The 23744-nt window shown below is 40.0% G+C and overlaps 1 protein-coding gene across 4 annotated transcripts; it reads left to right on the forward strand.

Moving 5' to 3' along the window:
- Positions 1-8669: 8669 nt before the first annotated feature.
- On the forward strand, positions 8670-13594 carry LOC149184719 (uncharacterized). 4 transcript variants are annotated; one of them, XR_016257310.1, is made up of 4 exons: positions 8671-9123; positions 9222-12539; positions 12852-13328; positions 13431-13594. XR_016257310.1 is itself a non-coding variant. In XM_089417676.1 (2 exons), exons 1-2 carry the CDS (start codon positions 9623-9625, stop codon positions 13217-13219), a joined length of 3285 nt encoding a protein of 1094 aa, XP_089273802.1. In that variant the 5' UTR covers positions 8670-9622; the 3' UTR covers positions 13220-13594. The 4 variants fall into 4 exon arrangements, 1 of the variants encoding a protein (XP_089273802.1); XR_016257311.1 differs by lacking the exon at positions 8671-9123 and having other exon boundaries at positions 10087-10214; positions 10407-12539; XR_016257309.1 differs by having other exon boundaries at positions 8671-12539.
- The last annotated feature ends 10150 nt before the right edge of the window (positions 13595-23744 follow it).

Raw genomic sequence — 23744 nt, forward strand, 5'->3', positions numbered from 1 at the left:
AAATGGGAAGTCCATCAGATGGATGTTAAATCTGCCTTCTTGCATGGGAACTTGCATGAAGAAATCTATATGGAACAACCCATTGGCTTCATACAAACAGACTCCAGCCTTGTTTGTCAACTTAAGAAATCCCTTTATGGTCTCAAGCAAGCTCCTCGGGCTTGGTATGCCAAAATGGATAGCTTTCTTTTAGAATCTGGCTTTTCTAGGTGTCATTCTGACAATACTGTCTACACCAAGAAAGTGGGCAACTCTCTTATCATCCTTGTTCTTTATGTTGATGATCTTATCCTTATTGGTAGTGATCCCAACCTTATAAACCATGTGAAGTCTAGCCTTAAAAGGAAATTTGAAATGACAGACTTAGGACACTTACACTATTTTCTCGGTCTTCAAGTCTTGCAATCCAAGGAGGGTATTTCCCTTTCCCAGTCCAAGTATGCTTGTGATATTCTACGCCATTTTCACATGGAAGACTGTAAGCCAGCCCCTTCTCCCTTTCAGTCTGGAGTCAAACTCTCAGTCACTTGTACTTCTCCTGAAGTTGATGCTACCTTATACCGTCAACTTGTAGGAAAACTTTTGTATCTAACCCATACTCGTCCTGACCTTTCCTTTGTTGTTGGCCTTGTTTCTCGGTTCATGCAAAACCCCCGTGAAAGTCATTGGAAAGCAGCTAAAAGAATACTTCGTTATGTTCGAGGTAAAGTTCAGTTTGGGATTCATTACAGTGCTAAAGCATCTCCTCTATTGGTTGGTTTCACTGATTCCGATTGGGCTGGTGACCCTGATGATCGGAAGTCTACTGTCGGTTATGTGTTCACTCTTGGTTCAGGACCTATTACATGGGCTTGCAAGAAACAGGGTGCCATTTCTCTTTCATCAGCAGAAGAAGAGTATCGTGATGCCGTAGAAGCTAGTAAGGAAGCCTTGTGGCTTTGTCAGATCCTGTCAGAGTTTGGCTTTGAGCAGCAACATCCGACTACACTTTGGTGTGATAATCAAAGTGCCATTCAGCTATGCAAAGATCCAGTCCAACATCAGCGCAACAAACACATTGAACTGCACATGCACTTCATCAAAAAGCTCATTCATGACCATGTTCTTGAAGTGCAATATTGTTCAACAGATGATCAAGTTGCAAACATCTTCACAAAGGCTCTCACAGAGGCGAAGTTCACTAAACTTCGATTTATGGTTGGAGTTCAGGAAGTTGTCACTAAGGGGGGATAGGCTCTAGTGCCTCCTTCCTTCTCCTATTGTGTCATATTTGTAAATCCTTCAATCCTATCCCAAGTTGTTCTTAAGGGGGGATGTTAGGATATTCCGACACATAGGAAATAGTTAAGTACAACTTGGTCTAGTATAGAGTTAGGTATAGAGTTAGGTAAAGTGTGTTTCTTTACCGTTGTACATTTTGTAACTTACAATCCGACGGTCACGATATGTAGTGATCCGACGGTTCATTCTCTCCTCGGTATTACCGACACTTGATCCGTGGCTTGACACCCGATTGGTCCATGAATTCTATTTAAAGCGCATGGAGGGTCATTTGTAGAAAAATCCGTGCATGAGAGAAGCTTATGTAAATTTTCATTCTTTGATTAATAAATTGCCTGAAGTGGCCGCGTTGGCTCAGGCCGTGGACTGTTTCCCTCTTTGAGGGTTTTAACCACGTCAAAAATACTGGTGTATTGATCTGTGATCTGGTTGTGAGCAGTGTCCTTTTGGTGTTCTTTCTGAGGAACTTACCCTGTAAATTCCTACACAATTCACCCTAACAAAAAACCCTAGAACCTATAACAAAGCTACATTATAATCCTAACTCTGCTCATTTGTTTATATGATTGCTAGTTTGTTGAAATTGGTTGAGTGTATTGTTGGTTCATTGTTTAACCACATTCAATAGTTAATCTTGCAATTGCTTCTTACTAGATAATTTTTATTTTGTAGTAGGTTTGTAAGCGTATCCAATATTTCAATTAGTTCGAGTACCATAAACTACACCGTTGTTCTATCCACCCATTATTCACTTATTTGATCATTGAAATGATAGCTACAACACTGCCACATATCTTCCATTTGATGCACGAAGAAAACTTGCAGCTTGAGAACACATTTGGAGAGCCTTTATGGAACAAAGGTATGTCTATTGAAACAAAGAATCATGTAGTGAACCAAATATGAAATGGAGCAATTATTTGTTATCCTTTGTTGGCAGCATTATTTATTTTCGCAGAGATCCAGAAACAAACATAACATAGGCATACTATTTACGGATAAGCAATAAGGGATTCATGAAAAAGGAAATCCCATAAAAAGAAATTAATTCACTTGTAAATACTCCCTAAAAATGAGGTTAAACTACAACTAGGGGTAGTATTTAGGCTCATGTATGGGGACTGAGGTTAGATGCTACTTGAAGGAAAATGATTCGACTGTTGTACCCTTAATGATTATACTATGGAACAACGTTCTTCCTATGGATACAATCTAGGTTGAGACTACCTTTTAGTCTTGGAATATGATCTAAAATTACTTTTGACTAATTATTAACACTCACCTTCCTCGGACACAAGGAAAGAGGGGAAAGACCCAAGATCTAGAATATGGCAAAAGTATAAGTGTGCCCCCTTATTAGCCACTAACAAATATTTCAAGTAGCCATGTTTTGTTTACCCACAATAACGTTGTTGTTGACTAAGGTCTCCAAATTATATAAATAAAAGCTAAATCAATAATTCAAGCATTGTAACAAAAATTAAGCTTAGTTGCCCCTCATAAAGACAATACTTCTAACATTTAGGATCACTTAGGATCACCAAAAGGTATGAGGTCAAGGTTATCTTCTTTGCGATGCTTCATAAAACCTACCCTCTTACCTTAGATGAACATGAAAGTTGATTATACAATTTCTTTTTTACTCAATTTATAGGAATGTTAAATTAAATTAAATAAATCAATCCAATGTAAACTATTATAAACGTCTTGAGAAATTTAGTACAAACCCTAAACGCATTAAGTATATTGAAAATGGATAGCAACCGAAACTCAATTAACTTCACACACCTCAGGTTTGGGGAGCTTTAAGTATGTATACCAAAATACAGAATATCGATCTTGTAATTTTGATATACATATTAAAGAATAATCGTATCTAAGTGGATTGATTTAAAGAATTATTTTTTCAAATAATTGTATTAAGTTGATTACATCCCTTCGCGACTAGGAAGTCTGACTTAAGAGTGAAGAGAATTGAATCTATGACTTCGTAATAACAAAAGTACTTTAACAATACAGTGTTAACCAACTAAGCTAACCTTTAAGACTATAAAATATATATATAACTTTCAAAAACATACATATAACAAACACTAGTGAAAACATATAAATTAAATGGTTGGTAAACGTTGATAGACATCAATCCATAATAAATGTCAAAACATGATACATCTCATGATATTAAAATAAAAACATAAAAACTAATTGAATTATAATTGGCTCACTTGATTATCATTCAACAAGATAGTCCAACTGGACCAATGGTTGTGGCTCATTGTTATTGTTCAAGTAGGAGAAGTCAAGGTTTGTCAGATTCTTGTCTAAAGTTGAGACTTTCCTGTTAAGCTCGTTAACTTTAACCATTAATTTTGCTATGCAGATCATCAATTCCTCTTGAGTGTTAGATCCATCAGTAAGAACTCTACCCATGAGAGTTTTGATATGTCAGTGCAAACTGATGGTTTGCATATATGAGGAGGTTCTAGCTCTGGAAGGGTTCCCCACATTTGGAATCCATTCCATGGTCTCCTAGTGAACCTGCCTCTCATGAATGTATCATCTTGTTTGTTTGATTTTCTCTTCAGCATCAGAAATTACTCTTTGGACCACTGTAGGGATAATATCCTTATATATATCCATCGCTACTTGAGCTGTTTTCTTGGCCCGAATTTGATTAGTAGAGGATGTTCGGAATCAAGATTGCCGCTAGACAAAAACCCGCGGCTATTAGTAAATGAACACATTGCCAGAGATAAGGATCCACGAGAGGCGGTTAGTCCATGTCGCGAAACACACGGGGAACATTGGTTTATCCAATGTCCAACAATCTCCCCCCCCAACGCGAGTCGGGTGTGTATCGAACTCGTGACCTATGCTCTGATACCACTTGTTGGGAATCATGATTGTTGTTAGACCAAAACCCACATGTGTTAGTCAACAATGGCATCACCCGAGATAAGGATCCACGAGAGGTGGTTAGTCCATGTCGCGAAACACACGAGTAGCGTTGGTTTATCCAATGTCCAACAGAGGACGGGGAAGGGTCAAAGGCAATAGAGAGACCTGGACATTCTCTCCTTCCACCTCAAATCAGAGGCAAAGATACGACGCATGGCCATTAGACTAGAGTTCAGAGTGTGAGAGAATAAAGGATGGTATCGTAGAAAGTGGGAAAAACGCTGAAATCGGAGCACGGACAAAGAAAACGGGCAAAGGAGAAACCACAGGAGTTCTTTGAGAATATGTAGCTAGGATAAAATATTAATGAGGGAATGAGAGGTAGAGCCTTCATAACTCAAATGAGATAAATAGAGGATAAAGAGTGCATAGAGAGAAAATAGAGACACCTAGAATAGTAATTGGGGACAATAAAAACAACCATCCCATAATTATCAACCCCAAGGACGCGATACACAATCAAAAAACCACCAGCCCAATTCTCATCATTAGAATTGAAAACAAGAAATTTAGACTTATGACACTGTTCCAAACAAAGATGACGATAAGACCGAACCTGATATGCCTTAGCATGTTTCACAATGTTTCAGTGGTGGCACTTCCTTTGCTAGTTAATTTCCAATTGAAAATCATTGTTAACCCTGCGTGCACTAGAGACTCCATTGTTGTTTAGGCATCTAGCCTCTTTCCTTTTTCCCATTTTCTCTCTAGGAATAGAAACCCTAGAAAATCTCATGAGAACTCAAAGATAGTGGTCGTTCGTTGCACTTAAGACAATGAGGACGACGTTTATATCTATCTCCACCCATCCTCTATCATGATATATAGGCAAGCTCCCATCAATTCTTATGATCTCCAAAGTTTTGTTGCAAGCCGAATATAGGACGAATCGTCCTTCACTTAAGTTTGAAGGCATCAATGCAGTGGCCTCCCACAAGCTGGTCAACATTCTTTCCCAAGTGTCTTGTACCTTGTTCCATGCAGGTTGTCATTAAAATGGTTAATGGCCACCCATATTTAATTTTATAGCTCTCTTATTAAAAAAGTCTAGGAGGTCACCCTCCATGTAAGCACTCGTTGTAGGAAATCTTAATTTTATATTTACTATATATTAAAAAATATAAAAATAATTAAATACAATTTATTTAAATTAATATATATTTTTTTTATTAACATTTTTTTTAAGGCAGTACAAAAAGATTTCTATTAATATAAAAGTTTTACATTGATAGCATATGATGGCCATATGATAGAACTGACCTGAAGATGGCCATAGACAGAACATGCCTAATGATGGCCATGAAACAAAGTAGAGAACACATATAGAAAACAAAAAAACAGAACCATTGGAATCACACAACTTGGGGTTGATCACTAGTGTGTCCTTTCTTCTTTACTACATTGGTCCAACTTTCTGGAGGTGTGGCTACCAAAGCTACCTTAAGTTTGTTTTGACTATCTAAAGAAGCATCCTTGTCAGAGTTCGAGGAGGTTGATTCATGGGCGCGCTTCATGGCACTCATCGGAGCATTATTACTGAGTTCTTCTCTTCTGGCTGACAAAATTTGGATCTTCTGACCTCCTTCACAAGGCTTTTGAAGACCTAAATTCAGGGCCTTGTTCGATGGGAGCATGTCGTCATCAGACTCATCTTCTTCCTGATCCGAGGAAGAGGAATCCTCCTCTTCTCGAGGAGGCAGGTTGGATGGCTTCCATGCTTTAGATCTGGGCTTTCGTTTCATTGGTTTTTGAGAACAAGAGTTTTGAAGATGACTTGTTAGATGGCAAAGTCGACACTGAAAGGTAGTGTTATCGTAGTACAACTGCTGGGTCCAATGAAAATCACCTATTTTCAAGTTAATTTTGTCAGGCAAGCCTTTGCTGATGTCGAGTTCTATGCCAATCTTGCCATATATGAAGACTCAACACTGGCCTTGCGAGGGATCTTCTTTCAGAAAACGACCCAAAGTGTTTCCAATACCCAAAAAAAATGAAGAATGCCATAGATGGGTCGACAAATTTGGGAGCCTAACCCAAATAGGTAGCTCTGTGATCACAACTTTGGAGGGGTCAAAATCTGGGAACTAAGTGTAGAAATTAATAGAAATGTGTTATTATTGATGAAATCGAATTGAAATCAAGAGATTACAAATTTCCTCTACAATACTGCGGAATGGAAATCACAATTTAGAAACACATGCAATGACATGCAACCATTAGAACACCACAAGAACACAATGATTTACAGGGGAACCCAACTGGGAAAAACCTCTCCACTGTTTTGCTTTAATTCAAATGAAAAGAGAAACAATTACAATGTCTTGCTTCAACTCTGAAGCACACCCTACACTGCAATCATGTTCTCCTACTTCTTGACTTGCTATGGCCAACACTTAGCCAATTCAAGCCTCAACCAACCTCTTATTTCCTTGCGATATCTGGGAGGAATTAGCCCCTAAAAAATAGGAGAATTCCCTATTTCCTTGCACAGTGGTTTGAGGAATTGATCCTTTGCTCAGTGCAAAAGCATTAAATACTCAACAATATACAATTATAAATATAAATATGCCTTTTCCATCCACTCAACTAGGCAATTTGAATTCCAAGCATGTCTGGGCTATTTTTGGCTGATTGACTAGTTTAACTAAGAGATCATAGAGTAAACAATAGTTCTACTACTAAATTGACCTTCAAATGACTCAACTAGATACTTGAGCTAAGTTAACTGAATCAAACTGAAAATCACTGAACTAGATTGCTAAGTTTTAGTAATCACTAAATGCACAACTCTACTTCTAGCCTCTAACTTGAATTTACTGAGTAAACTAGTAGACAAAGGCATGTCACACAAGTTCACTGCAATCCAAGTCATCATGTTGATGTGGAAAATCGAATTACTACATTTGATTAAGGCACAAGTCAAATTTAGCCTTTCTTGCAACAATTTCTAACACCAAGGGGTTAGGAAGAGCCCAACTTTTCCCCAAAACCAGGGCCCCTTGGAAAAAGCATTATGATAATCCACATCCTCCTAAAAAATGACGATGAAGAAACCCTTGGAACAAAAGAGGACCCTGCATGCCTGTCCAAGTTGAGTGAATCCACTAGTAAAGGTCTGATGTACATGGCCATAGCCTATTGAAATGACAGATGAGGCCATTACCTGCCAACAACTCGTAGATTCCATCTAGATCTAGATGAGTGATTTCCACTAAAGGAACATCCTCAACTTTGTCTACTATAACAGGACTTGAAGCAACCTGGGCCTGCGCTGCCGTCTTTGACGGCAGGGGATGTTCGTGAGGCAACTTTGCACTTTGGGGAACTTGGTTTCGGACCGCGTCTTTGTAACTAAAAGTTTGGGAAGAAGAAGGCTTTCCCAAAGCTCCCCCACGCAGTGAAAGAGTCATGAAAACTATGACATCCCTGCATGTATTATAAACGTAGAGAAGAAAAAGATCTCCCATTTGCTTATCTTCGAAAAGAAGACATTATAATCTAAAAAGTAGCCTTATTTTGAGTTCCAGCGATAGCTTAAGATCTTTTAGTATATCCCTAGATCTAACCAAAAAAACATTAAATGTCCGAAAATCAATTTGATCGAAATTTGAAAAAAGCTCATAACGGTGACAGGGTGAATCTTTTCAATAGCGACTTCCCCAGCATTGTTCTGCGTTAGTACCCAAAAACTCTCCGAGATTATTTTTTATTAACATTATAAATAAATAAAATTGGTCTTTCTTAACTTGTTAACCTCGAAAATAAATATGTTCACCTGTGAAATTGATTCATTTCTCACACCAAAATGAAGATGTTTCCAGAATTTTAAGTGAAAAAACATGAGGTCAATTAAGAAAAGTTCTTAGATGATTCTCAATACCTGTTACATGCATCTTTATGCTGAATTTTAGTTTAACTGGACTTGTTGGATTGAGAGGTCATGACTGTATATCTGTTATATGATGCAGGGTAATCATACTCTATCTTTGTATCTTAAAATAAAATTATATTGCTTTAAATTTATCTGAACTTTGAAATTGAAAGAATTAAATATTTAATTATTAATTTAATAAAATTTTAAGTGAACCATAAATTTTTTTAAAAGAAAATTATCTCAATAAATTTGATCATTTCCAGCTTTTCAATCTAGCTATGCTGCAGAATCTGATCAATGCTACTTATATGCTGGTTATATGTTGAACAACACAGATGGACACATGCTACTTATGTTCAAGTTGATACATTTAACGTTATAGGAAAGTGCTGATCAATTCCTCTACCTCAGCTGTGATTGTTAAAAGATTACTGTTATTTTAACTGGAAAGAATGATGCTTACAGGATTTATTTAGGACACGTTGGTTTATGAATTCATTATTTCAGTAATGTGATGGTTGATGTAGAGTGTTTGAAATCTGTCACTCCGAGTCAGCCCTCAGTCAGCCTTCAATGAAAATGAGGGCTGTGTGGGGGTGATAGTACATCATAGAACAGGTTACAGGAGTAGGGTGGAGCGGGAGAAAGGGGACACAGGCAGGTGGCTGGCACACAAAAGCAGGAAAAAAGAGGGGACAACTTAGCTCGTGAAGTAGATTTGGTCTTTTTGGCCATGTTACCCTAAGCAATGGTGCTGATGGTGCAAATTTTTTCCTGGGCCGAGTGTCATGTATATATATTTATGGTGGGTTGTTTGGGGTGAAGGCAGTGGCATCTGATTGGATGCTGTGTGTTTTTTTTTCTCACAAAGGTTTCATGGGAATGCACATTCTTTTGTCAGGGCATCAGCCAGATATGGACCTACTTGCTCTTATTTATTAAGACAAAATATAAGAAAAGAGAAGAGTACCCTGGTTGTCTGATCTACCTTTCAAATGCTGCAACAGCAGGTGAATTGTCGTTTGTTCCGGACTGCAGTGGATGAATGTTTAAGCTAGGTTATCCATGTATTTGAAAGATAAATTAATGGTGTGTGTGATTGTGTCAGAGGTGTGCAGATACAGAATCTCAATAATCTTTGATTTTCCCTCCACTTCAGCCTTGGGGAATGAGATCATTAGTTGGTCAAGGAGAAGAAAATTAGTATTCCTTTGGTTCCTCAATGCTTTTTGAGAAATCCAAAAGTGGTGAAAACGAGGCAGAGTGGAGTGTGTATATTTCTATTTTTTGAATTTTTTTTAAGGTGGAGTGCTTGCTTTGCTGCTGGGTCTACTTTCACACTCTCCCATGCACAAATCCACTGATGAATATGATGGCCGTCTCTGCTGCTGTTTTTGCTCCTTTTTCATCTCCCCCATTTTTGAAAGTCAATGCAGGTTTTCTCCTCTCCATCGAATGTAAGACCATCAGAAGCAGCAGGGAGGAAGGCTGAAGACCATTTCTTGTTTTATGTTAGTGTTCTTGAAATTGGTTCTGGATTGTCACTTCATAACAATGCCACAAAGACCAAATTGCTGTAGCAAGGCCAGGGTCAAGAGTTTCCACCAAATGCAAATGCAGCCCTTCTTGGCCTTGTTCATGGTAGTGCTGATGATGTCCAGGATGGAACTCAAGGTGGTGGACGCACTGTCTTCTGATGGAGAAGCTCTTCTGGGTCTCTTGGCCAGTACCCAAATTTCAGACACCATCCTGAGAAGCTGGAACCCTAAAGAGGACAATCCGTGCTCATGGCAAGGGATTAGTTGTTCAGAAGAGAAGAGGGTGACTGCAATAAATCTCCCTCAAATCTACTTCAATGCCAGCATCCCATCCCAGTTGGGCACCTTGACATCTCTCAAGTTCCTGAATCTGTCTCTCACAAATCTTACAGGGGTTCTTCCACCAGACCTTGGGGATTTGATACAACTAGAGGTGTTGGATCTCAGTGGAAACAGTCTCACAGGTCCTATTCCTTTACAGCTTGGACGGCTGACCCAGCTGCAGGTTCTCTACTTAAATTCCAACCAACTCGAAGGAAGCGTTCCTCCAGAGCTTGGAAACTGTAAGTCTATGCGTATTTTTTACCTACATGACAATTATTTAAATGGCACAATACCGTCCGAGCTCGGCAATTTATTGAATTTGGAACAGTTCAAATTGGGTGGAAACAATGACCTCGGCGGCATTATTCCTCCAGAGCTTGGTCGGTGCAAGAATCTAATTACCTTTGGTGTTGCTTTAACTGCATTATCAGGAAGGATTCCAGCTTCTTTTGGTGGCCTTGTTAACCTGCAGACTTTAGCTCTGTATGGAACTGAAATTTCAGGACCAATACCTCCAGAGTTGGGTAAGTGCACTGAACTAAGAAATCTTTATCTACATATGAATGGACTCTCTGGACCCATCCCTCCAGAGCTGGGGAGATTGAAAAAGTTAACTAGCATTCTTCTATGGGGAAATTTCTTGGAAGGTCCCATTCCTCCAGAGATTGGCAACTGCTCTTCTCTTGTAATACTGGACTTCTCCGCAAACAAGATCTCTGGTTCCATTCCCAAGGAACTGGGTTTATTGGTAGGATTGGACCAGCTTCATCTCACTGATAATTTTCTTGTGGGCGCCATACCATGGCAGCTTACAAATTGTACAAGCCTTGTCTCCCTTCAGTTAAATAAAAACCAACTATCTGGGTCAATACCCTGGGAGATAGGTAGGTTAAAGTTACTGCAATCCCTGTTTCTGTGGGGCAATAAACTTTCAGGCCAGATTCCTGCAAGTATCGGCAATTGCACTGAACTATATGGCTTGGATTTGTCCAATAATCAGCTTACTGGTCCTATACCAGAAGAAATTTTTCGCCTCCAGAAGCTAGTTAAGTTGATGTTATTAGCAAATGTTTTGTCTGGACCGATTCCAGCCATGGTTGGTGATTGCCAATCTCTTCTCCGTTTGCGTTTGGGAGAAAATCAATTGACTGGAATGATTCCTTCAGAGTTAGGTCGGCTCCAAAACCTTTTATTCTTGGACCTTTATGCAAATAACTTCACTGGACCTCTTCCTCAAGAGATTGGAAACAGTACATCTCTTCAGCTTCTTGATGTCCACAACAACCGTTTGACAGGTAAAATCCCAGTTGAGCTTAGTAATCTCATTAATCTAGAAACGCTAGATCTCAGTGGAAATTACTTCAGTGGTGAGATTCCGTTCCTTTTGGGCAAACTGAAATACCTGAACAAGCTGATTCTTAGCAATAATATTTTATCTGGTAACATACCCCAGGCATTGCAGAATTGCCAGAAGCTGACATTACTTGATTTGAGCTGTAATAATCTTTCATCTACCATCCCTAAAGGAATAGGATCCATTACTAGCTTGGCTATCAATCTCAACCTCAGCTGGAATGCATTTACCGGCCAAATCCCTAAGGAATTTTCCCTTTTAACACAGTTGCAATCATTGGATCTTTCCCACAACTACCTATCTGGGGATGTCAAGGTGCTTGGGGCACTTACAAGCTTGACAACTTTGAATGTTGCCTTCAATAATTTCTCTGGCCCTCTTCCTGCAACACCCTTTTTTAGAACCTTGACAACAAATTCTTATGTGGGCAATGCTGGGCTCTGTCTTTCCCTTGACGGCCAAACTTGTTCTTCTCTTGAAACCCATCATTCAACCCATGTTGGAGCAGTCACTATCCTTGTCTGCATTTTGTCTGGCATCATAGCATTGGCTTTGTGCACAGGATGGTATTTAGTTTTTAAAACAGGCAGACGATTTAGGCAGGAGTTGATCCGAGATGATTTCTCTTGGCCCTGGACATTCATTCCCTTCCAAAAGCTCAACTTTACGATAGAAAATGTTCTCGAGAACCTGACAGAAACTAATATCATCGGTAAAGGTTGTTCTGGAGTTGTTTACAAAGCTGACATGCCGAGTGGAGAAGTGATTGCAGTGAAGAAACTTTGGCCTTCTAAGAGGGATGATGCAAAAGAACAGCAGGATGCCTTTGCCTCAGAAATAGAGATCCTTGGCAATATTCGCCATCGTAATATTGTGAAACTACTTGGGTATTGCACCAATCGGCGAGTTCAGCTTCTTCTCTACAACTACATACCAAATGGGAATCTGGCTCAATTACTCCATGAGAGGAGGATTCTTGACTGGGATACACGGTACAAAATTGCAGTTGGGGCAGCTCAAGGCCTCTCATATTTGCACCATGATTGTGTGCCTGCAATTCTGCACAGGGATGTCAAATGCAATAACATACTTCTGGATGCAAGGTTTGAGCCATATTTAGCCGATTTCGGCCTTGCCAAGCTGATGACTGCTTCTGATTTTCATCTTGCGATGTCCAGGGTTGCTGGTTCATATGGCTACATTGCTCCTGGTAATGTCTGTCCAGTGTTTATGTGTCTGCAAATTCTTAGATTCTATGTTACACTGTGTGTTTCATTCCATTCTTCACTGTCCTTGAAGAAATTTCTCAGATCTTTAATGCATTCTTTTCATTTCCATACTTCTAAGTCGTTCATCACTTGTTTCTTTACTTGCAGCATATGACAAATTATTAGATTCTATGTTACACTGCATCTTTTATTCCATTCTTTACTGTCTTGAAAGATATTTCTCAGACCTTTACTGCATTCTTTATTTTCATTTCCATACTTCTAAGTCATTCATCACTTGTCCGTACTTGCAGAGTATGGCTACACAATGAACATTACAGAGAAGAGTGATGTATACAGCTATGGAATTGTTCTCCTTGAGATTTTGACTGGCAGAGGTGCAGTGGAATCATCCATAGGTGATGGATTGCATATAGTGGAATGGGTAAAACGGATGATCCGGAGCTGTGAACCTATATTGAACATTCTGGATTCAAGGCTCAGGGGAATGCCTGATCCAATGATCCAGGAGATGTCTCAGGCACTTGGCATAGCTCTACTTTGTGTTAATTCTACGCCCGGGGAAAGGCCAACAATGAAGGAGGTAGTTGCTTTGCTGAAGGAAGTGAAGCATCCACCTGAGGAGTGCTCAAAGATGGCTGAACCTCTCATGAAAAGTTGATTGCATATCTGCAATAATTCTCTATGAGGCTTATTGACAATGTATATATTATAGTGGAAGCAGTCTTAGTTGCAGAAAACTTTTGCTTGAGGTGGTCTTATCAATTAAGGTGAATCCTATCTTGAGCAATTTTTCATATGAAAGATCATAGTTTTTTTTCTTTTACAATCCTTGCTTTTGCTGCTGTTCATGTCTTGTTATTTTTTGGCAGCACAACCCTCATTCTGTTTTAGCAGTTGGATTTCTGTGGAAGAATCAGCTCGGCTGTCATTGGAATTGTAATTGCCAACAAAAGGAGAATATCCATAACCATAAAGGGGATGTTCTCTAGCATTTTTACCAACTAATCTAAACTGGACAGCAACTGCAAATACACCAACCTTTTTTCAACCTTGCAAAATTTGCAGTGTTATGTCTTGTTAGTCATTCAGCTATCTTATTATTGTTTCCCCGGAACTCTGAACTGAAAAAGGAATTCATGTGAGTTTTTTTCAAATTGCAAGCATTAAAATCATTCTTCTGAAGCCATGATAAGAACAATATCAAACTTTAAATATTGTTTGAGTGAAGGACAATAAGATTGCCCCAATGTACTTCAATTGTAGCCTTGTTTTTGTACTTTCCTTTCGCTAATGGGAGCACATGCTTCTAAATTGCTTCTAACGATGTGGTTGGAGTTTCATTATTCAATTCCAATTTTGCTTGCACCATTCATGCACTTAAGGGTTGATCTTTACACTTGTACGGCCTCCCTCTCTTCTGGTTACATAGAAGTTAAGTTGCACAATATGTGGAAACCAGAACCAGATTCCTAAATATGTATGCTCTGGAAATGTGGTATATACAAAATATATGAAAAAAGTGTTTTTAAACAGCAAATTTGATAATGAAAAATGGATTTTTATGGAATCCAGTTCTAAACACTGAAATAATAAAAATTGTTAAATGCATCTTCTTAAGAGGTTATAGATTTAAAATAAAAAACAAAAAATTGGTACATATTAATAAATTAATATTGACCTGCGGCTAAAAGGGTAAGCATCCCCTTAGAGTGAGACCAATTTCTCTGGACATCTCTGTCGTCACCAAGTCACAAGTTCTACTAATATTGACTTGAGAATTGTTGGTACTAGTTCCACTTAATTTTTCTGGTGGAAAACAATTTCTAAAATTTTAAGCGGAAACTTAAACTAGAAAATATATTAAATTTGGAATCACTCTCCAAGAACATAAAACTCTTCTTAAGAAATTAAGAATGCCATTGGTTCTTTTCAGCGCTGATCTCCCCTTTGATACCTTGTAGTTTGAGCTTCCATTTCCAGTTTGATTCATTGTACTCTTAACTCCTTTCTTTTTAGTTTTCCTTAAGCATATGTGTGCTTGTTGCAGGCCCCCCCACCTTTTAATAGCCTTTGTTGGTCCTAAGTGTGGGCCAAAATGTTGACTGTTAAGGGGAAAACGCATTCGAAATATTTTTGGCCATTTTGAAATGCATTATCACGTGTTTCTGACTTGGAAATGTAGGATTCATCTCCTGCAACTTAGCAGAGAAGCGAATTAATGGATTTTTTCTTGAATTCCCCTCCCCTCAAGTGGGAGATGATTTTGAAGAATGTATCGAATATCTGGGAGTACAATGGATGCAAGAGCATACAGTGCCATTGTGCTTTTATGTTTTAAATTAGATATGAGTTGTTTTTGGTGAGATGGGAGATGATTTTGAAGTGTGTATAGAATATTTGAGACTACATGGATGCAAGAGAATAGAGTGACATTATGTTTTTATGTTTTATTAAATTAGATATGAGTTGTTTTTAGTGAGAGTTTTTTATGGGTGTTTTTAGTTTAATTTTTCTAAAATCCTGTAGGAATTTATTGAGATAATAAGTTTGATGAGTAATCCCTACACAATCGAAGTGTTTTAGAGGTTTTTCAGAGTGCTGAATCCATTTATACAGTAAAAAAACTAGTTTAAATAATACAAATCAAGATTTCACCTCAAATTTTTTCGCCGTGAAAGTCCAAAAAATCTTACTAAAAATAATTTTGAATATCTGAGACTACAATGGATGCAAGAGCATACAGTGACATTATGTTTTTATGTTTTATTAAATTAGATATGAGTTGTTTTTAATGAGAGTTTTTAGTTTAATTTTTTGACATAACAAGTTTGATGAGTAATCCCTACACAATCAAAGTGTCTTAGAGGTTTTTCAAAGTTCTGAATCCATTTATACAATAAAAAAACTAGTTTAAATAATACAAATCAAGATTTCACCTCAAATTTTTTCGCCGTGAAAGTCCAAAAATACTACTAAAAACAATTCTGTACTCCCATTACATATATAACTATTTATAATAAAATATTTATATCATTTATCTTAATATATATATTATAAATTTAGTGAATAATGATAGGGTGCACTTTTAAATTAATTAAGGTTTTAGTGAAATTTTGCGTAAATGTAATATTTAATGATTTAAACTAATTAAATCATATGTTATTAAAAAACATATAAATATATATTTTTAATATAAAATATAATTTATTGATTGAAATTTAAAAAATATTATATGCCGAAAAATCTCTCATAAACCGATATAGATCATAGAAACCTTAATTCAACAATTAAAATTTAAAAAATTAAGAAAAAATGTTCCTTTATGAAATAAACAAGTTTAGTTCTAATTTCAAAAAGTAGCGTCCATTCAATAACTAAAATATTAACCTTTATTAAAAATTTATTATTCATTCAATATTTATGTAATCAACATACGAGCATAAAATATTTAATAAATTAAATAAAACTTAAACCTAACTGAAAAAATTATTATTAAACTCTCTTAATCACCCAACAACCTTCTATTAATAACAACCTTTTCCAACTCAACTTTGCTTTCTTTACAATTTGATAGGTGTGGAATCTAATAAATATTAAATATATTAAATAAGACTTGAACCTAAATGAAAAGATTATTATTAAACTCTCTTAATCACCCAATTACCTTCCATTAACAACAACCTTTTCCAACTTTGCTTTGCTTTCTTTACAATTTGATAGGTGTTGAATCTAATCAATATATTTATTATTTAGAATCTCACATTACATTCTTCATGTATCTAGTACAAGTGGACTTACAATATCTCCAACCACGTGGTAACTTTCTTTGCGGGTGCTTCACCTTTACTTAGTGGCATATCTTTTTGCATGTATTCTATCAACGGGAACACTTCCATGGGAAGCTACTATATCACTTGGACAAGAAATTCTAACCCTTGAAGGCTTACATGTTAGAATATAAAGTAATGTAGATTCCAAATCACAATAAAATATGGACCATCATGTGTTATTAATGTATTTAGGAGAATAGTATTGATACTTAAATATATAAGTGTAGTTTCTACCATTATAGCATATTAGTATACTATTTAAAAGAAAAACTTTGGCGTAAATCACATGTAAACATACATTTAACAAATGTATGTCTATATGTGATTTACGCCGAAGTTTTTCTTTCAAATATTATGGATCACAGAAGCCTCAATTCAGCATACTATTTCTTTATTAGAGTTTTAGGGGTTTAATTGATATGTTAAAAGTTCGTTGTATGTATGGAATATTACCCCAAAAAAAATCGTTGTTAATGATTTTAAATTTTTTTATTTTCTTTTAAATGCAGATAGGTGTTTTTTTACATATTTTGATATTTTTGGTAACCTATTAAAAATCAAAGCCAAAAGCCAAATTTCAACAATGTGACCTGTGATGACTTGATTTTGTTGACCATCTTGTTTTGGTTAAATATGTACGATCCACTCTTTCCATTTTCCAAATTTTTGTGTTGAGTAGTTTTAGTTGGTATTAAATTTGTTATAGCTTAAAATTTTAGATAGTTTTTATTTTGGCGAGGAGGAAAGTTAAAAAAATGATTTTCACTTGGTAAATTAGAATGTTGTTTGTGACCCTAAAGCCAATGGAGGATTAGGAGTTAAGGACTCCGTTTTAATGAATGTTGCATTTAGAGCCAAACTATTGTGAGATTTATGTTGGGAGATATTATTAGTGGAAAATAATACTTCAAAAAAAAAATATTTAGTTGGGGATTGTTCTAGTTCTTGGATAAGGTTCCACTTGTCTAGAACATATCTCATATCTAGAAATTTATTAAGAAAATCAATATTTGAAGTGATAGCATCATGGGTAAGGATCCAATTCTTCAAGATCAAACCCTCCTCCAAATTAAGCATTGGTTGGGCATGTGACAAAAATCCACCTTGTTTGATATGTCCTTTTATTGAAGGAATTTGGGCATTTGGAAATGTTGGGACTTTGGGGCCGCTCTCGATCATTTGCTAAGAATCACTCTCTTTAATCCTACACCCTCATGTTGGTTGTGGAAGCTGATTCTTCTTGATTTAGAGGTCTTGTTGTTAGTCGTGTTTGGACCCTAGTTCCTAACGGTGAGTGTAGGGGGGTTTGCCCCCCTACTATTATTACTAGGTAGTCAGTGACAACTATTTGGAACCCCTCTAGTAGGGGTTCGGGGGCAGTGCTCCTAAAGATAACTTTTTGAAAAAATTGCCCTGTACAATATTCTAATTTAATAATCGATTTAGACCATTCATCATTAGGTTATAAATATGATGGTAGTTATTATGTTAGGGTTTTTATCCTTAGAAGGAAACCCTCTTTTTATGAGGGAATTATATGACAACTATGTAGTATTGAGATCACATTGTAATTGAGAGAGGAGACAATGAAAAAGAGAAGAGGAGGTTTGTTGGCTGGTTGGGGCTTGACCCAGGTTCAGAGTTAATTAGCCAAAAAAATCTCGATACTACTGGCCCTTTTAGCAACAATCCGGGAAGCGTGGACTGAGGTCTCACTCGAAGTAGTATGGGAGGGTGCTAGAACTAGGTTTCCACACCCTGGAGATGTCTGATGAGTTCGACTGGTCCGCGGTTTGTCCCTGCGCGCAGGTTGCTTCGCGCACTTTCCCGTTCCTCGCGGCCTGATATACTGCCTTCGTGCAGCCCTACCCAGGGGTTGTGTGCCACGCTCTGCGCTATTACCCAAGACCTTGCTTATATTCCAATATTAGTTAATTATCTTTGCCTACTTGAGTGCTTTAAGTTATACTTAACAACATAAAACCTTCATACAAGTTCGCGCAGTAAATAAACAATATACTTGTAAATTACATTCATTCATGCAATACACTAGAAAAGATACACAAAATTATAGCAAAACTTCTCTTTATTGATTCTTTCCACGATTACAGACTCGACTCGCCTTGCGCACTCAGCTGCAGGGGTCTGCGCACTCAGCTGCGGACTACTAGGCCTCTGTGCACTCAGCTGCGGACTACTAGGCCTCTGTGCACTCAGCTGTAGAGCCTTCTCCTACTCTACGACCCACAAACACATGTTACACTTTGACTCAATCACTTAGCCTTCTCATGCTCCTATTCTATTAGTTCTTCCCTTTTTTCACTTAGAGCCTCGCTCTATTTATACAATCCCATGGTCCGCGGACCATGGGTAGGTCTATCCAACCGACATTACATTACAAAACTAGGGTGGACAACCCTACGAATCTATCATATTTTCGCGCCCCACGCCCACAATTTGCGGAGCTCTTACACCAAAATTTGGTCAAAACTTGGGCTTTAAGCCCCAAAACCTGCCTTGGGGGGATTGCATGCCCAACAGGCCCCCAACAGAAACATCATGACTCGCCCTCGAGTCACTCTGTCGGCGCGGAGTCCCTCCAACTGTTCTCGAACTGTGGCAAGGTCAACATCGCACTGAGCTGCTGCCTGTTGGATTTGCTGCATAAGTTGTTCCGAGACCTCTGTGTCGAGAGTGCTTTTCTGCATCAGTACGTGCATCCCCTGCATGTGTGTGAGCTTGCCTTCAATTTCTGCTGTGATGGTGAACACCTCGTTGATCCAAGGCTGAACGCGCGCCTTTAGGACTGCTTCCTTGTGTCGTGCTGCGTCCACCTGCCTTTAGGATGTTGGGGTCCTCCTACAGATTTGAGAGGACCTCAAGTGATTCTTCCAACATATTGGTGCAGTCTCGCACTGCACCTCCAATCTCGTCCAGTCCGGTTGTGATAGCGCTAGCGCCTTGTTCTTTGACTTCCAGAGGGGTGGACAGCTGCGCCTTCAACCGCAACTCGGCGATCTGAAGGTTCAGCTCCATCTAAACCTTTTTCATTTCTTCCCTTACCTCGCGGACCCCTGTTGCTAACCTGTGGATCCGCGCCTCTGCTGGCATGTCTGCTGGGATGGCCAGCTCTGGGACGCTTTGGCAAGCGTCATCTATTACCTGTACCAGTTGTTGGTTCTACGATACTACTTCGTCGCGCTGCATGCTCAGTTGTTCCATATTGATTTTCTTCTCACTGAAGACTTGAAGTGTGCGGCTCTCCCTAGCGTGCAACTCTGTAGTTATTCCATCCTGCGAAATATATAAGGTCTCTCGCGGGAGTGCAACCATATTGAGATTGAGACCTTTCAGCGTGCTGACCGTAGGCCTGTCGGCCTCATTTGATGTCACTAGTGCCCCTTCCAGTAGCACTATGGTATTCGTCATCCGCGCGTGCAACATTTTCTCTACTGCTGTTGAGCCGGCTGCGAGGCTGGTCGAAAGGGTACCAGCCTGAGGAGGGTGCGCTTGTAATTCCTGTAACTGCGCGCTTTGGTTCTCTTGCATGAAATCTTGGAGAGCCTCAGAGGTGACAGCGCGCATCGTCTCGCCAATGTCGTGCAGATCACCCTCGGTTAGGGTGATCGGGTCAATAGACAACTTTGATGCCTTGACCTTCTTATGCGACCATGCGCGCTTTGTTGGGTTCTGTCGCTTCAACTACGTTGACGCGGTTTGTGGGTCCACGCCTGCCTTTTTTGTTTCTGCTTCTTGCCCCTGCAAAGGCGATGATTGGCCCTCGTGCGCCTTCGCGGTTGCCTCTTGTGCTACTGTTGTGGCCTTTTCCTGCTCAATTTTTGTCTGTGCAACGTCCCGTGTCACCCGCACTTCTGCTGCCGCTGCTTCCTTCCTTCGTTTTTCTACCAACTATACGATGCACAACTTTGCCTCGTCTTTCTTTCGTTGTGTCGCCGACTTTTATACCTCCGCGATGTCGACGGCGCACCACTCTGGCAGCCATGTCTCTAGGACGTTGAAGATGACATCGTCTGTGGCTACAAAGGGTAGCTTCCTCTATTGTTTAGTTGGATCCTTTCGCGCTCTCATATAAATGTTATGCATGTCCGCTTTGAATTATGCAAAACTCTGCAGACTGTTGTAGACAGTGGGCGACAACTGCGGCTTGCTGCTGATCCCCATTCTGAGGTTCATCTCCATGAACACCCATAATATTTTACTGTTGCAGATCCTCTTGGCATATTTTGTGGCCCAGAGCGAAGCATACTTCGTGGCCTCTGGCAGTCCCTGTCAATTATGGGGAATCGACTATCCTCTGGTAATTCCCCTGCCACGAGCACTATGGACAGCAAAAGCCATGCATAGTGGAACGTTTTGCCCTGTTCCTGAGCTTTGCGGCAATTTTCTAAAAACTCCTTACAGAGGAACTCGGACCAGTTAAATTGGACCCCCTCCGCGCGCTGTTCAGCTAGTGCAACTACCGACGCGGGTACTTCGTCCGCGTGACGCTTGTGCATAACCTTTCCTGCCAGGATTTGGGTTGACACGTACTGCTTTGTCCTTGATGCTGGAGATGGCGTAGCCCCTCTTCTTCTTTTCCATCTTGTACTTTTTCTTCATGGCCTCCGTGACAGCCAAGTCACTGCTCTTCCCTTCCGATATGACCGCGGGGTCTTCTCCTTTGCATGGAAGCCGGGAAACGCGGTGAATCAAGTCTACCGTGATGGGGATGGGCTCCTCTAGCCACAAACACCCATCATGCATCAGGCAGAATAGCTGCCTGATGACGAAAATGGTTATTGGTGCGTGGTGGAAGTGTGGCACCCAGAGTAGATTTAGTAGCCCAACCTTTTCCACTCCGCGCAACCACTTCCATGGTTCTAATTTTGTCACTCCTGCCGCGGTGTTCTGCTTGGGCTTCATGAGGTTCTTGGTCTCAAGGTGAGGGAACTTCTCGTGGTCAGCGAGGTCCCAATCTTCAAATTTTAGGCTTGGCACCCATCCCAGGTGTGTGCCCTAAAAAATAATGTTGTCTGGGAGGAGCGAGGTCTAGAACAAGCTCTTGTTATTGTCCACGTCCTTGGGCACTTTATCCTTTCCTTTTCGTGGGGGGACAAAGGCAAACAACTTTGTTGGGGGGTGCGTAGGCTGAGTTTCCTCCTCCATGCCTTCATCCTCATCTTCGCCGATGATTAGGTTCGCCAGGTCTTCTTCTTCTTTGTCGATCTCTATGGTGACGACTTTCCCCTTCTCCTCCATTGACAGCTTGGTGCGCAACAGGTTCCATGGGGACACACGTACGGGAACCATCGCTTGCTTGTCCTTCTTGGGTCTGGGTGTGTGCGGTGATTTCGGGATTTCTGCCACAATCTCGGCTCCTTCCGGAGCATCTCCCACTACTAGGGCTTGTGAGGCCTCTCCGACAATCATTTTGGTTATCTCCATAACGTCCTCAGCTGTTGCCATCATATTTGTCTGGAAATCTAGCACTTGCAAACTCAGGGGCTCAATCAACGCTTGGCTCACAACAATCAGGGCTTTGCTCAATCGCTCAATTTGAAAATGACCAAGTGTTGTTTGTTGGGTAGCCCTTTGTATTTTATAGCGCTTTTTGAATTTGAATTCGATTGTTCCCCCCAAATCCGGTTCATTAATGCTCCCTTGGCGGCATATTTTTCCAAATCTTACCCATAAATCGTGTCTTAAATGCCTGCCGCCCACTCCATTTGGCCTCAAGTCAAGCATCCCATCGTGAATAGTGACTTCAACGGTCACTTTCTGGCCAACCCGCATGGTAGCGTAGCCCCCCGTGCGCAGTCGCATATCTTGTGACTTTTTGTTTCTTTGCGTAGCTCCAACCTCGCGCAGCTTCTGGGTAGAATAGTTTATAGTCCCGCGCTTCCTTTCAACTGCTTGGAGCGCTAAGACTGTTCCTCCCTCGGCTAGTCAGGTGGTCGCGCCACCTGTGTGCGGTTTCCTCCAGTCATCTAGCATTCTTCCTGGGAAATACCTACCTTTTACCGTTACTGGCGGCGTCGCGCACCTTATCCTCTGCAGCGCATCACCCTGGTTAATTCTCTTAGTAATATGCGGTCCAAGCCAAGGCATCAAACTGATCAATTTGCAGTGATAGTCCTCAAACTTGTCAGCATGATCGTGCGCACCCTGTTTTATCACCGTGGTCTTCTTATCGAGAAAATCATCCCTTATCTCGTCTTCCAGCTTCTTGACTTCCGCTTCTACCAAAGCGCTTTTCCTCCTTAATCGCACCCTTTCTTTTTCAAGTTCTTGGAGCCTAAAATTTCCCTGTTGGATTTCTTCCTCAAGTCCCATGTGTTCTGCTTCTTGCAGCTGTGTGATCCCTTCTTTCCAAGCTCTGCGAACCATCATATCTACTGGTGCTACTATGCGCGGACTAGGCTTTTCATGCTCCATGGGGATTATAGCATTCGCTTCATACTTCAGCTTTGGAGGTGCCTACGCAGTCAGGGTCTTGCACGTGGTCCTATAAGCCCATAGAGTCGCTGGTACGTACATGTCCCAGCCAGTCCGCTTCGTATTGTGGACTTTGTTTAGCGCTTCGCGTATTTTGTTAAAGACTTCTGCGTGGATATCCTTCTGCACACCTGGTATTTCCATACTTCATGGTCCCAGCTGGAGGGGTCATTCATGCCATTGTCTTTCCCGCACCTGCATCTCGATCATGTCTCCTACTGCGAGTACTGTGTGCATTCCCGCAAGTTTCGCACCATATGCTTGTACCCACCTGGAAAAGTGGGCACGCGAACCATTTCATTTGTCATACTTGTCTTTTAACCACTTTTGAGGCTTCCCAAATTGTAGGCACATCATCCTTTGGCAGTTGTGCCAATCCTCAAAACTCTTATGGTGCGTACTCCACCACCTTGTGGGCGTAGCACGCATTACCCATTTCAGAGCACCTAAATGTTGTTGTTCTGACACTTCTCCTTCAAATTTGTTTAGGGACTCCACCACTTCACCTAACCCATTGTACTTAGGCAAATCTCTTACCTCTGTTGTTACGTAGTGCAACGACCTCGTCATCATGTTACAGTTGAGCATGGTTACCTCATATAACCGGTTCTACCATCGTTCTATATCTTCGTCAGAATATGATGTATAGGAGCTTTCGCACTCCCACAAGATTCGGCCATCTATAGTTGGATTTACCCAGTCTTGTTCGGGCGCAATTATCTTGTAGATACAGTCTAGATCTTCGTCGCTGTCGTAGTCGCACACTGGCCCTGTGTAGCATGATCCTTCTGCAAGGTCTAAAGGTACCACTAAGTGCAGTGACTTTTTCTCAAAAATCATATTGCGATTCTTTAGATT

Source organism: Pinus tabuliformis, chromosome 3_2 (assembly GCF_031772625.1).
Source record: "Pinus tabuliformis cultivar Carrire ecotype Pingquan chromosome 3_2, CPIR1, whole genome shotgun sequence".
Lineage (NCBI taxonomy): Eukaryota > Viridiplantae > Streptophyta > Pinopsida > Pinales > Pinaceae > Pinus > Pinus tabuliformis.

Excerpts from the sequence above, each read along its gene's own strand:
- LOC149184719 (XM_089417676.1), top strand. The coding sequence starts at position 9,623 with ATGTTAGTGTTCTTGAAATTGGTTCTGGATTGTCACTTCATAACAATG. Across the intron at positions 12,540-12,851 it reads ATATGGCTACATTGCTCCTG|AGTATGGCTACACAATGAAC; the intron begins GTAATGTCTGTC and ends CCGTACTTGCAG.